The sequence below is a fragment of the Triticum aestivum genome, chromosome 5D (genome assembly GCF_018294505.1).
Source record: "Triticum aestivum cultivar Chinese Spring chromosome 5D, IWGSC CS RefSeq v2.1, whole genome shotgun sequence".
Taxonomy (NCBI): Eukaryota; Viridiplantae; Streptophyta; class Magnoliopsida; order Poales; family Poaceae; genus Triticum; species Triticum aestivum.
Genome location: NC_057808.1, coordinates 89,118,540 through 89,133,892, shown reverse-complemented (window position 1 = coordinate 89,133,892; position 15,353 = coordinate 89,118,540). Strand labels below are relative to the sequence as shown.

The 15,353-nt window shown below is 44.4% G+C and overlaps 1 protein-coding gene across 1 annotated transcript; it reads right to left on the bottom strand.

Moving 5' to 3' along the window:
- Positions 1-887: 887 nt before the first annotated feature.
- LOC123119624 (metal transporter Nramp6) lies at positions 888-5,029 on the bottom strand. Its single transcript, XM_044539482.1, has 4 exons — positions 4,269-5,029; positions 2,776-2,912; positions 2,043-2,692; positions 888-1,477 (listed from the first exon to the last, which is right to left on the bottom strand). The coding sequence occupies exons 1-4, from the start codon at positions 4,913-4,915 to the stop codon at positions 1,268-1,270; spliced, it is 1,644 nt and encodes a 547-aa protein (XP_044395417.1). The 5' UTR covers positions 4,916-5,029; the 3' UTR covers positions 888-1,267.
- Between the last annotated feature and the right edge of the window lie 10,324 nt (positions 5,030-15,353).

The window sequence follows — 15,353 nt, the reverse complement described above, 5'->3', positions numbered from 1 at the left end:
TGTTCCAGCTCCGGATCCGGTATGGGAGCATCACGGACCTAAGTATGATTGATTGCTCTTTTTGTATGGAACTGGAACATTTTTTTCAAACATATTTTTTTGGTGTCAGCTTTTTTTCATACACATTCTATATTTTTAATAGATAAGAAACATTTTTTATACACACATTTAACAATTTTTAATCATGTATTTGAAAAAATGTCAACTTTTCAAACATATTTTTTTGGTGTCAACTTTTTTTCATACACATTCTATTTTTTTTATAAATAAGGAACATTTTTTATACACACATTTAACAACTTTAAATACATGTTTAACACTTTTTAAAACATATTTTTTATGTCAACTTTTTTGCATATATACTGTACATTTTTTGTATACATCAGGAACATTTTTTATACATGTTTAACATTTTTTAATTACATAATTAACATTTTTTAAACATATTTTTTTATGCCTACTTTTTTTGCAAAAACAATTAGCCCACAGCGAGCTAATTAGCTCCAGTCGGCCCACAGTGGGCCGACAGGACCCAATCAGCCCACAGTGGGCCGACAGGGGCCAGTCGGCCAGCTGTAGGCCGACTGGAGTCCAATCGGCCTGCTGTGGGCCGACTAGGCCCAGTCGGCCTGCAGCGGGCCGACAGTGTATTATTTTTGAAAAAAAATTACCCATCATAATATTTATAAAAATTAATTAAAAAATGTATTATTTAAAAAAAATTAGCACATCAAAGTATCTATTCTTATTTTCGCACAGCAAAGGCTTCCAATATCTTTATATTAACAACAAGAAAATTATATTGTAGTTTTAAGGACACTATAGTACATTCCCAGCACCGAAGTATCCGTACCAATAACATATCATCGAGACAATCGTACAAACAATAGTCAGAATTGGGTCATCACATTCGCTGTCCAGATAGAAATGTTTTCATGTACAGATGAAGGATAAGATTACACTGCTTTCTTCCGCTTCTACTCTTCTCTTTCTCTATGCCTTTAGTCCGCCGACAAATAAAGAATTAGACAAAAGGAATGAACGCGAAGCTGTTTAGCAGCATCACCAATTCACTGCCCTGTAAATTTCCCTCCTTCCGTACGAGTCAAAGAGCTACAACCAAATTCAACAGCGGTTCGGGTCTATTTCAACAACTCAAATGTCACTGTACACTGTGGATCCCCGGTCTCTGTTCTCGGAAGAGAAGCCTTCTATAGGTTCAGAGGTTATGGTTGTGTAATAAGAGAGCAAAATTTTGTTACAGCTGTCATGACAACCTCTTGCGTATCGCCACGATCATCTGGTTGGAGATTTCGGTGCCCCGCAGAATGAGGTACAATATGAATGAGGCGTAGGCAAGTACTGCCACGCAGAGAAGCGAGCCGTACAATGGACCTCGTATTTCAGACGAGAAGAAATCCAACAAGAGATAGCCGTTGATTGTGATCAATAATGCAGCCACTGTCCAGGTTACAGCCTGCATGGAAATGCCCAAACATTGTGAGAACGTCATCATCTTGAACATTGCGAAATTTAAACAAAGGGGCTAGACAAAATACTATCAGGTGATCACATTATAAGCTTGTGCAAATGTTGATTTAGTATATATATTTGTCTAATACAAGTCCTACAAAAACAGATAAACACTGGAGAAAAAATATTGCTCATTTAGCTAAACATATGACTTATGAATGTAGCGACGAAGCTTTTGTTGAAGAATGCACCTATAACTGAATTGTGAAGCAAAATCTAGAATCGTGAACCAAAAAATATCACAGCTAGCCTCTACAATTTGTCAATTTCCATAAGGGAACACTGGTTACACTACTGCAATTATTTGCAAACGAATGTGCCAGCATTTTTAACCTAGACACAGACTTGCACATGAATAATATTAAACATAAATCCCTCCAGAGAATATGGTGTGACTAGGGGTAAATGCTTTTCACACAGAACATCTGAGCATGCAAAAAAGTAAAGGGTGCACAATCATGAAGAAAAAAACAGGAGAAGGATTAGATCTGGGGTTAAGGACGACTTACTTGCATTTTACGACCAATTCTGAAAACTCCCATGACTTGCTCCTTGGATACCAAGGTTATCAGAGGAATCAGTGCAAAAGGAATCTGAATTGATTGAAGCACATTGAGCCACTCATTTAGAACATCAAGTGCATCAGATGAATCGAAGAACAGAGCCACAATTATAGTCGGCACAATTGCGAAGCTTCTGGTGATCAGCGCCCTGAGCCATTTCTTTAACCTCAAATTTAGGAACCCACCCATTATAAACTGTCCAGCATAAGTTCCTGTTATTGTGCTACTCTGCCCGGCTGCTAATAGCCCAATCCCCCAAATGTAGAGGATAGGTAAAAAGCCCCCACCAAACTTCTCTTGTAGATATTGCCCAGCGTTTTCGAGGCCGATACTGCCGGCTTCTTTACTACCATAGAATCCTTTAGCGAAAACAGTTGTGACAAAGAGATTTATCATGAAGGATATAGCCAATGCAACCGTTGACTCTATTGAGTAGTATCTCAATGCTTCACGGACTTGGTACTCCTTTTTTGGGTCTATTTTCCTCGATTGCACAAGCGCTGAATGGAGGAACACATTGTGTGGCATAATAACACAGCCAACAACCCCAACTGCTTGTCTTATTGTCTTAGAGCTCAGTTTTGGAACCAAAATACCTGTTGGTAAATTAGGCATCATCAATGGATAGGATTGTATGGGACAAGTCAAAGCATCAAAGGCTAATCTGTGAGATCCTTACCGATTAGCAGGTCCTTCCCATTGGGCTTGGTATCAGTGAACATCCATGCGAAGGACACTGCCATCGTTGCAATCAAAACTGCAAATACAGCTTCCAGTTTCCTCACACCATAGTTCTCAAGAGAAAGAAAAATGAAACTGGCAAAAGGCAATACCAAGGTAAGTTGATGATTCGAACAATATAGCTGCATAGCTTTCTGTTCTTTGATTGTACAAATAGATGCACTAAAGACAGGTAACAAAACATGTAAAGTGCAGTGATATTAACCCCATCCAGGCCCAAAGCGAAGGTATAAATTCAGATGGACCATAACAGTTCTAATATTATAAACAAATGAATAGTTCTGAATTGTGAGTTTGCAACTATTTGGACAAAAAGTGCATGTCAGTATTGATACGCAATTCAAGGACCATCCGTAGAACTCTGGAATGATATGCAAATAAAAACTAATTTCACAGAATCCAACTCCTGTCAAAAGCATTAAATTAACATAAAGAATGGCAGGAATTTTAAGCGGTGGTTAAGAAGCATACGTTCGGATACAAGGTTCCTAACATCTAGCTTTTGTGAAATAAAATAATCTATGCACATGTCAGCAGCATTAATTCATCATGCAAAAGCCAATATAGACCTTCGCTTTACAATCAAAAGTCAAGAAAATTCATACGGTACACTCATGCCACAATATCTCAGGAGGAGAAAAGCGCAACACAATGCCTAGGGAACAAAATCTAACAAGGAGATCACAAATAAAGTTTGTAGGAATCATCACCATTAAGTAGCCAGTATTCAGGAAATTTGATTACTACTTGGTTCAATGTTTACCCATACCAGCCACACCTAACCACCAATGGGAGTTTAAGTTTTAAATGAAACCGAGTGCTAATCAATCGCATAACAAACTTTTCTGATCTTTTCACTGTAACGTTTCAGAAAATTCTAGTCTCTGTAGTTGCTATGTAGAAAACAAAATAAAATTCAAACTTGAACCTTCTAATTAATATTTTGTGGGTTCTTGTCAAGGTAAATGTCTACAACCCTCATATCTCATAGGGCAGAATGAATTAAAAGCGAGCCAAATGTACATCATCACTTGTCACATCACTGGTAGTACAACCTCAACAAAAAAGATCAAGCATTCCTTTAGCTGAGAATTAAAGCAAGCGTGCATAATGATTTACAATCAAATCTGCACCAAACCAACACCTAACCATGCTGGGTCCTCAAACTAATGTGACACTACTATAAGCAGTAACAGTAAGCAAATAACTAACTGAGATCTAACACTAAAACCTCACCCAAATGTCACTAGCAACGACTGGGACAAAAATCACTTTTCCGGTTTCTCATCTTTTGGAAAAATCCCTAATGCCGATTAGACAAAAAGTAACTTATTTTGGAACTATTCTGTGTTTCAGCACCCTGTCTACTATCAAATTACCCCCATTGCAAATAAAAAACTAAACAGCCAATGAGAGAGAGTCCAAACTCACCAATCCAAGGCGGTGATGACAACGCCGGCCCAGAGCGGCAGATACCCATTGCTAAGGATCTTGATGGCGATCGCGCTGCCAATGACCTCCTGGATGTCAGCGCCGACCATGGCGACCTCGGCCATGAGCCAGAGCGCGCGGCGTGCCCAGTCAGGGTACTCGTCGCGGCATAGCTCGGCGAGATGCCGGCCGGTGGCGACCCCGAGGCGCGCGGCCAGGAGCTGCACGAGGAGTCCCATGGCGGTGGCCCACATGAGCAGCCACAGCAGCGTGTCCCCGGCCGCGGCACCGGCCTGGAGGTCCCCCTCGAGGTTGCCCGGGTCCAAGAACGCGATGCTCATCAGGAAGCCGGGCCCCGTGAAGAGCCAGAGCTTCCGCCACGAGAAGGGCGGCGACCCCGAGGACGAGGCGAGCTGCGCCTCCAGGTCGGCGTCCGCGTCTGGGTCGTCCGAGATGGAGACGAGGACCTTCTCGGACGCCTCGAACGCGCGCTCCTCGAGGTCCTCCTCCTCCTCGCCGCCGCTGCTGGTGCCGGCGTCGCCGTGGTCGCCCCCGGGCGCCGAGGCGGGGAGGAGGGCGCGCGCCTCATCGTCGGCTCGGGCCGCGCCGGCGTCTCCCGCGGCGCCGGGGACGGCGTGGGCGGACATCGAGATGCGTTTCTGTGCGAGTTTACGCCGCGACGGTGAGGTGCGTGCGGCGATTTCGCGGGGCACGTGGTCGGCACGTGCCAGGCTCCCCAACCGGATGCTTCGTGACTCCACTATCTCGACCCTTTTTGGACCCTTTTATAGTAGTACGCTTGTTAATCCTTCTCGGATCGATAGTGCAGCCTTCTGCTAGTCCTACTCTTGGCCATCAGGCGATTTCTATTGGTTGTCCCCGAAATTTCGAACACAAGTATATAAGATATTATAAATGATAGTCTTTGCAATGCATTTTATTATGCTATTCACATGTCTCAAACAAATTTTTGGAGCATGATCCATGTGACTCTTGTATGACAATTTGGTGTAAAAATATATCTACCGGTTTTAGTAAGGGAACTGCTACGCGGCGGGCCAGGGTTTGGGCCGGTGGCCTCACTTCATCGTGTGATACAAAATCTTTTGACTGTGCGATTTAGCCGCTCACCTGCCCCCCCCCCTTCTTTTTTTCTTTTTTTCTATCACATCTTCCTTTTCCTTAAATCAGCAAGCACCCCCTTCCCACCACGCGCAGCAGGCACCCTGCCCCACGCCAGCCCTTGGTGCTCTTGCTTGCGGTGGTGAGCAGCTCGCTATACTAGCGATTGTGGGCGCTCCATGCTCGCAAGTTCTCCTCGTAGCTCAAGCTTGCGGCGGTTGAAGCTTTTTTCGTAGCTGGTTGAAGGATTTTGCGCCACATGTCATAGCTTCCCATGAATGTCGGTCACAACGTTTCCCCGATTTCCATGAATGATGGCTCCGGTCATCATCATGAATGGTTGTAGCAATTGTCGTTGCCGGTAGTAACAAGTGTCAAAGACGGTTGCGACAAAATTGTCGGGGGCGGCTTCGCAGGTCGCATCATTCACCATGAATGGTTGTAGCACCTGCCGTTGCCAATCATAGCAAAATCTACAACAAATCATTGTCAGCGTCATCGCAGATCGCAACATCGCCATGAATGGTTGTAGAATTGTCATCGCTGGTTGTAGCAAGCGTCGACGTTGGTTGCAACACTAGGTTCGTCGGGATGTAGCTCCGGCCGGTGAAGGAGCTTTCGGTGCCGCAGGTTGTAGCATCGACGGAGAGACAGGCATCACGGTTTTGCAGCTCGCGCTCTTGCCGGCCACATCATGGGTCGTCATGGGACGTAGATTTGTGGGGCATGGAGCTCGGGGTGGCGGCATGGCCGTGTCGTGGCGACCTACGTGAGCTCGCAGGTCATGGCCCCATCCCAATAGCCGATTGGTCGTGTCGCAGCGAATGAGCCACGATGTGTGAGCTTACTGCATGAGGGAAGGAGGAGAGCTGGTGGGGACTAGGGCGCCGACGACACAAAGGAAGGTGAGAGAGAGATTGGAAGGATGGCCTTGGTTTTATCGGGAGTAAGAAGAGATTTCATGCACGAGCGTCGCTCCCTAGCGGGGATAAGGTCATGAGGATAGAAGGATCTGTGTGGGACCTCATGGCCGTGTGGTGAAAGCGCAAGTGGCTGGTCTAGCCCGTCGCACGGCCACAAACATTAACCCTTAATAAAATAGAAATGAAAGCATATGCAAGTGGTTGATATCTACGGATATGCACACACAAATTTTGATCAAGACCGCAAACTAAATACAAGTCGCCAACTGGTACTCTAAAACAAACAAGTCACATAGTAGGCTCGTTGTAGAATGATATAATAAATGCTACAATAAACATTACCAAAAACCGAACGTTTTTCTATAACTTGGTCAAACTTGGGAAAATTATAAGATCTTAGTAAAAAAATGTGTCTCCGGCCGGACCAGTGAAGGAGCTGGGAGGCAGCCCCCCTCCCCCGGCCATGGCCTGGGGTGCGACGCCCTCGCACAGGCTATAGTTTGCACTATAGCTATTGTAGGTCAATGTCGCACTGGAACAGCAGGCCCGAAGCCTAGTGCTAGCCTGGTTCAGCCCCTAGCCAGGGCGACAGGGGAGGCTCCTTAACCTACTACGTTGTTGGCCCTTCCTCCTCGGCGTTCCTTCCTATTACCGTCGTTGCTAGCTGCTATTGCGGCAACGACGAGACTTGCTCCCATGCTCCTCCTGTGGTGGTGGGCTTCCCCAATGGTGCGGTCCCCTTATCTGGCAGCGCGACATCTTGGAGGTGGGGCGAGCAAACGAGCTCTCTACTTGAAGGTTGTGGCCTACGCCCCGCGACGTGAAGATGCTGGTGTGATGGGTTTAGTGCGGTTGGAGCTGGGTGACACATCTTCGACGTATGTATAATTTTTTATTGTTTTATTGAAGCAAATATGCCCTAGAGGCAATAATAAAGTTGTTATTTATATTTTCTTATATCATGATAAATGTTTATTATTCATGCTAGAATTGTATTAACCGGAAACTTAGTACATGTGTGAATACATAGACAAACAGAGTGTCCCTGGTATGCTTCTACTTGACTAGCTTGTTAATCAAAGATGGTTAAGTTTTCTAGCCATGGACATGTGTTGTCATTTGATGAACGGGATCACATCATTAGAGAATGATGTGATGGACAAGACCCATCGGTTAGCTTAGCATAATGATCGTTTAGTTTTATTGCTATTGCTTTCTTCATGACTTATACATGTCCCTCTGACTATGAGATTATGCAACTCCCGAATACCGGAGGAACACCTTGTGTGCTATCAAACGTCACAATGTAACTGGGTGATTATAAAGATGCTCTACAGGTGTCTCTGAAGGTGTTTGTTGGGTTGGAATAGATCAAGAATAGGATTTCTCACTCCGTGTTTCAGAGAGGTATCTCTAGGCCCTCTCGGTAATGCACATCACTATAAGCCTTGCAAGCAATGTGACTAATGAGTTAGTTACAGGATGATGCATTACGGAACGAGTAAAGAGACTTGCCGGTAATGAGATTGAACTAGGTATGAGGATACCAACGATCGAATCTCGGGCAAGTAACATACCGATGACAAAGGGAACAACGTATGTTGTTATGCGGTTTGACCGATAAAGATCTTCGTAGAATATGTAGGAGCCAATATGAGCATCCAGGTTCCGCTATTTTTTATTGACCGGAGATGTGTCTCGGTCATGTCTACATAGTTCTCGAACCCGTAGGGTCCGCACGCTTAACGTTCGATGATGATATGTATTATGAGTTATGTGATTTGATGACCGAAGTTTGTTTGGAGTCCTGGATGAGATCACGGACATGACGAGGAGTCTCGAAATGGTCGAGACATAAAGAATGATATATTGGACGATGTTATTCGGACACCGGATGAGTTCCGGGAGGTACCGGGTAATTATCGGAGTGTCGGAAGGGTTACCGGACCCCCCGGGGAACTAATGGGCCTTCATGGGCCTTAGTGGAGAGAGAGAAGGGCCGCAAGGGGCTGGCCGTGCCCCCTGGCAGTCCAAATTGGACTAGGGGAAGGGGGCGGCGCCCCCCTTTCCTCCCGTCTCCCTCTCCCTTCCTTCTTCCCCCTTCCACCAAGTGGAATCCTACTAGGACTTGGAGTCCTAGTAGGACTCCTCTCTCTGGCGCGCCCTATAGGGGCTGGCCGGCCTCCCCCTCTCCTCCTTTATATACGGAGGCAGGGGCACCCTAGAACACACAAGATCAATTGTCTTAGCCATGTGAGATGCCCCCCTCCACAGTTTACCACCTCGGTCATATCGTCGTAGTGCTTAGGCGAAGCCCCGCGTCGGTAACTTCATCATCACCGTCGCCACGCCGTCGTGCTGACGGAAATCTCCCTCGTCCTCAACTGGATCAAGAGCTCGAGGTACGTCATCGTGCTGAACGTGTGCTGAACACGGAGGTGCCATACGCTCGGTACTTGGATCGGTTGAATCGAGAAGACGTTCGACTACATCAACCGCGTTACTAAATGCTTCCGCTTTCGGTCTACGAGGGTATGTGGACACACTCTCCCGTCTTGTTGCTATGCACCTCCTAGATAGATCTTGCGTGATCGTAGGAATTTTTTTTGAAATACTGCGTTCCCCAACAGTGGCATCCGAGCCAGGTCTTTGCGTAGATGTTATATGCACGAGTAGAACACAAAGAGTTGTGGGCGATAATAGTCATACTGCTTACCACCAATTTCTTACTTTGATTCGGCGGTATTGTTGGATGGAGCGACCCGGACCGACATTACATGACCACGTTCATGAGACTGGTGCTACCGACGTGCTTCGCACACAGGTGGCTAGCGGGTGTCTGTTTCTCCAACTTTAGTTGAATCGAGTTTGACTACGGCCGGTCCTTGTTGAAGGTTAAAACATCACACTTGATGAAAAATCGTTGTGGTTTTGATGCGTAGGTAAGAACGGTTCTTGCTAGAAGCCCATAGCAGCCACGTAAAACTTGCAACAACAAAGTAGAGGACGTCTAACTTGTTTTTGCAGGGCATGTTGTGATATGATATGGTCAAGACGTGATGAGATATAAATTGTTGTATGAGATGATCATGTTTTGTAACTATTATCGGCAACTGGCAGGAGCCTTATGGTTGTCGCTTTATTGTATGAAATGCAATCGCCATGTAATTGCTTTACTTTATCACTAAGCGGTAGCGATAGTTGTAGAAGCAATAGTTGGTGAGACGACAACAATGCTACGATGGAGATCAAGGTGTCAAGCCGGTGATGATGGAGATCATGATGGTGCTTTGGAGATGGAGATCAAAGGCACAAGATGATGATGGCCATATCATGTCAGATATTTTGATTGCATGTGATGTTTATCTTTTATGCATCTTATTTTGCTTAGTACGGCGGTAGCATTATAAGATGATCTCTCGCTAAATTTCAAGGTATAAGTGTTCTCCCTGAGTATGCACCGTTGCTACAGTTCGTCGTGCCGAGACACCACGTGATGATCGGGTGTGATAAGCTCTACGTTCACATACAACGGGTGCAAGCCAGTTTTGCACGTGCAGAATACTCGGGTTAAACTTGACAAGCCTAGCATATGCAGATATGGTCTCAGAACACTGAGACCGAAAGGTCGAGCGTGAATCATATAGTAGATATGTTCAACATAGTGATGTTCACCATTGAAAACTACTCCATCTTGTTGGGGAACGTAGTAATTTCAAAAAAATTCCTACGAACACGCAAGATCATGGTGATGCATAGCAACGAGAGGCGAGAGCGTGTCCACGTACCCTCGTAGACCGAGAGCGGAAGCGTTAGAACAACGCGGTTGATGTAGTCGTACGTCTTCACGATCCGACCGATCTAAGTATCGAACGTACGGCACCTCCGAGTTCAGCACACGTTCAGCTCGATGACGTCCCACGAACTCCGATCCAGCAGAGCTTCGAGGGAGAGTTCCGTCAGCACGACGGCGTGATGACGGTGATGATGATGCTACCGACGCAGGACTTCGCCTAAGCACCGCTACGATATGACCGAGGTGGATTATGGTGGAGGGGGGCACCGCACATGGCTAAAAGATCAATGATCAATTGTTGTGTCTATGGAGTGCTCCCTGGCCACGTATATAAAGGATGGAGGGAGGAGGAGGCCGGCCCTCATAGGGCGCGCCCAAGTGTGGAGTCCTACTAGGACTCCCTAGTCCTAGTAGGATTCCACCTCCCACATGGAATAGGAAAAAGGGAAGGGAGAAGGAGGAAGGAAGGGGGCGCCCCCCTTCCTAGTCCAATTCGGACCAGTCCATGGGGAGGGGTGCGGCCACCCTTTGAGGCCTTTCTCTCCTTTCCCGTATGGCCCATTAAGGCCCAATACGAATTCCCGTAACTCTCCGGTACTCCAAAAAATACCCGAATCACTCGGAACCTTTCCGATGTCCGAATATAGTCGTCCAATATATCGATCTTTACGTCTCGACCATTTCGAGACTCCTCGTCATGTCCCCGATCTCATCCGACACTCCGAACTACCTTTGGTACATCAAAACACATAAACTCATAATACAAATCGTCACCGAACGTTAAGCGTGCGGACCCTACGGGTTCGAGAACTATATAGACATGACCGAGACACGTCTCCGGTCAATAACCAATAGCGGAACCTGGATGCTCATATTGGCTCCTACATATTCTACGAAATCTTTATCGGTCAAACCGCATAACAACATACGTTGTTCCCTTTGTCATCTGTATGTTACTTGCCCGAGATGCGATCGTCGGTATCTCAATACCTAGCTCAATCTCATTACCAGCAAGTCTCTTTACTCGTTCCATAATGCATCATCCCGCAACTAACTCATTAGTCACATTGCTTGCAAGGCTTATAGTGATGTGCATTACCGAGAGGGCCCAGAGATACCTCTCCGACAATCGGAGTGACAAATCCTAATCTCGATCTATGCCAACTCAACAAGTACCACCGGAGACACCTGTAGAGTACCTTTATAATCACCCAGTTACGTTGTGACGTTTGGTAGCACACAAAGTGTTCCTCCGGTATTCGGGAATTGCATAATCTCATAGTCATAGGAACATGTATAAGTCATGAAGAAAGCAAATAGCAATATACTAAACGATCAAATGCTAAGCTAACAGAATGGGTCAAGTCAATCACATCATTCTCTAATGATGTGATCCCATTAATCAAATGATAACTCATGTCTATGGCTAGGAAACTTAACCATCTTTGATTCAACGAGCTAGTCAAGTAGAGGCATACTAGTGACACTCTGTTTGTCTATATATTCACACATGTACTAAGTTTCCAGTTGATACAATTCTAGCATGAATAATAAACATTTATCATGATATAAGGAAATATAAATAACAACTTTATTATTGCCTCTAGGGCATATTTCCTTCACATCTCACATGATGATCGGACATGGTTTAGTTGATATGGATCACGTGATCATTTAGATGACTAGAGGGATGTCTATCTAAGTGGGAGTTCTTCAGTAATATGATTAATTGAACTTTAATTTATCATGAACTTAGTACCTGATAGTTTTTACATGTCTATGCTGTTGTAGATCAATGGCCCGTGCTACCGTTCCTTTGAATTTTAATGCGTTCCTAGAGAAAGCTAAGTTGAAAGATGAAGGTAGCAATTACACGGACTGGCTCCATAACTTGAGGATTATCCTCATTGCTGCATAGAAGAATTACGTCCTGGAAGCACCGCTAGGTGTACCACCTGCACTAGCAACTGCAGACATTATGAACGTCTGGCAGAGCAAAGCTGATGACTACTCGATAGTTCAGTGTGCCATGCTTTACGACTTAGAATCGGGACTTCAAAGACGTTTTGAACGTCATGGAGCATATGAGATGTTCCAGGAGTTGAAGTTAATATTTCAAGCAAATGCCCGAATTGAGAGGTATGAAGTCTCTAATAAGTTCTATAGCTGCAAGATGGGGAAGAATAGTTCTGTCAGTGAACATATACTCAGAATGTCTGGGTACCACAACCACTTGACTCAACTGGGAGTTAATCTTCATGATGATAGTGTCATTGACAGAGTTCTTCAATCACTGCTACCAAGCTACAAAAGCTTCCTGATGAACTATAATATGAAAGGGATGGATAAGACAATTCCCGAGCTCTTCGCAATGCTAAAGGCTGCGGAGGTAGAAATCAAGAAGGAGCATCAAGTTTTGATGGTTAACAAGACCACTAGTTTCAAGAAAAAGGGCAAAGGGAAGAAGGGGAACTTCAAGAAGAACGGCAAGCAAGTTGCTGCTCAAGTGAAGAAGCCCAAGTCTGGACCTAAGCCTGAGACTGAGTGCTTCTACTGCAAAGGGACTGGTCACTGGAAGCGGAACTACCCCAAGTATTTGGCGGATAAGAAGGATGGCAAAGTGAAAGGTATATTTGATATACATGTTATTGATGTGTACCTTACTAATGCTCGTAGTAGCGCATGGGTAAATGATACTGGTTCTGTTGCTCATATTTGCAACTCGAAACAGGGGCTACGGATTAAATGAAGACTGGCTAAGGACAAGGTGACGATCCGCGTGGGAAATGGTTCCAAAGTCGATGTGATCGTTGTCGGCACGCTACCTCTACATCTACCTTCAGGATTAGTTTTAGACCTAAATAATTGTTATTTGGTGCCAGCGTTGAGCATGAACATTATATCTGGATCTTGTTTAATGCGAGACGATTATTCATTTAAATCAGAGAATAATGGTTGTTCTATTTATATGAGTAATATCTTTTATGTTCATGCACCCTTGATGAGTGGTCTATTTTTGTTGAATCTTGATTGTAGTGACACACATATTCATAATATTGAAGCCAAAAGATGCAAGGTTAATAATGATAGTGCAACTTATTTGTGGCACTGCCGTTTAGGTCATATTGGTGTAAAGAGCATGAAGAAACTCCATGCTGACGGGCTTTTGGAATCACTTGATTATGGATCACTTGATGCTTGCGAACCATGCCTCATGGGCAAGATGACTAAGACTCCGTTCTCCGGAACAGTGGAGCGAGCAACGGACTTATTGGAAATAATACATACTGATGTATGCGGACCAATGAGTGTTGAGACTCGCGGCAGGTATCGTTATTTTCTGACCTTCACAGATGATTTGAGCAGACATGGGTATATCTACTTGATGAAGCATAAGTCTGAAATATTTGAAAAGTTCAAAGAATTTCAGAGTGAAGTAGAAAATCATCGTAACAAGAAAATAAAGTTTCTACGATCAGATCGTGGAGGTGAATATTTGAGTTATGAGTTTGGTCTTCATTTGAAACAATGTGGAATAGTTTCACAACTCACGCCACCTGGAACACCACAGCGTAATGGTGTGTCCGAACGTCGTAACCGTACTTTATTAGATATGGTGCGATCTATGATGTCTCTTACTGATTTACCGCTATCATTTTGGGGTTATGCTTTAGAGACGGCTGCATTCACGTTAAATAGGGCACCATCTAAATCCGTTGAGACGACACCATATGAACTGTGGTTTGGCAAGAAACCTAAGTTGTCGTTTCTTAAAGTTTGGGGTTGTGATGCTTATGTGAAAAAGCTTCAACCTGATAAGCTCGAACCCAAATTGGAGAAATGTGTCTTCATAGGATACCCAAAGGAGACTGTTGGGTACACCTTCTATCACAGATCCGAAGGCAAGATATTCGTTGCTAAGAATGGATCCTTTCTAGAGAAGGAGTTTCTCTCGAAAGAAGTGAGTGGGAGGAAAGTAGAACTTGATGAGGTAATTGTACCTTCTCCCGAGTTGGAAAGTAGTTCATCACAGAAATTAGTTCCAGTGATTCCTACACCAATCAGTGAAGAAGCTAATGATGATGATCATGAAACTTCAGATCAAGTTACTACCGAACCTCGTAGGTCAACCAGAGCACGATCCGCACCAGAGTGGTATGGTAATCCTGTTCTGGAAGTCATGTTATTAGACCATGATGAACCTACGAACTATGAGGAAGCGATGATGAGCCCAGATTCCACGAAATGGCTTGAGGCCATGAAATCTGAGATGGGATCCATGTATGAGGACAAAGTGTGGACTTTGGTTGACTTGCCCGATGATCGGCAAGCCATAGAGAATAAATGGATCTTCAAGAAGAAGACTAACGCTGACAGTAATGTTACTGTGTACAAGGCTCGACTTGTTGCGAAAGGTTTTCGACAAGTTCAAGGGGTTGACTACGATGATGTGACGCCTAGATAATTAAACTACAGTAATTCCCTTCTAATGATGCCACATCATCATGATTACAGTTGTTAAACTCACGATGGTTCGAAACCGATTCAAATTCAAATCTAAAACAAAATCGAAAATAAAAGTTTTCAGATGTCAAATCTAAAATGTTCACAATATTCTATAAATTCACCTGATCATTGTCATGTTGGAACCTGCTACCTCTTGAGCATGCGTTGGTCTTCCCTTGAAGAGGAAAGGGTGATGCAGCAAAGTAGCGTAAGTATTTCCCTCAGTTTTTGAGAACCAAGGTATCAATGCAGTAGGAGGCCACACGCAAGTCCCTCGTACCTACACAAACAAATAAGAACCTTGCAACCAACGCGATAAAGGGGTTGTCAATCCCTTCACGGCCACTTGCAAAAGTGAGATCTGATAGAGATGATAAGATAATATTTTTAGTATTTTTATGATAAAGATTAAAAGTAAAGATTGCAAAGTAAAAATAGATTGGAAACTTATATGATGGAAAATAGACCCGGGGGCCATAGGTTTCACTGGTGGCTTCTCTCAAGATAGCATAAGTATTACAGTGGGTGAACAAATTACTGTCGAGCAATTGATAGAAAAGTGCATAATTATGAGAATATCTAGGCATGGTCATGTATATAGGCATCACGTCCGCGACAAGTAGACCGAAACGATTCTGCATCTACTACTATTACTCCACACATCGACCGCTATCCAGCATGCATCTAGAGTATTAAGTTCATAAGAACAGAGTAACACATTAGGCAAGATGACATGAT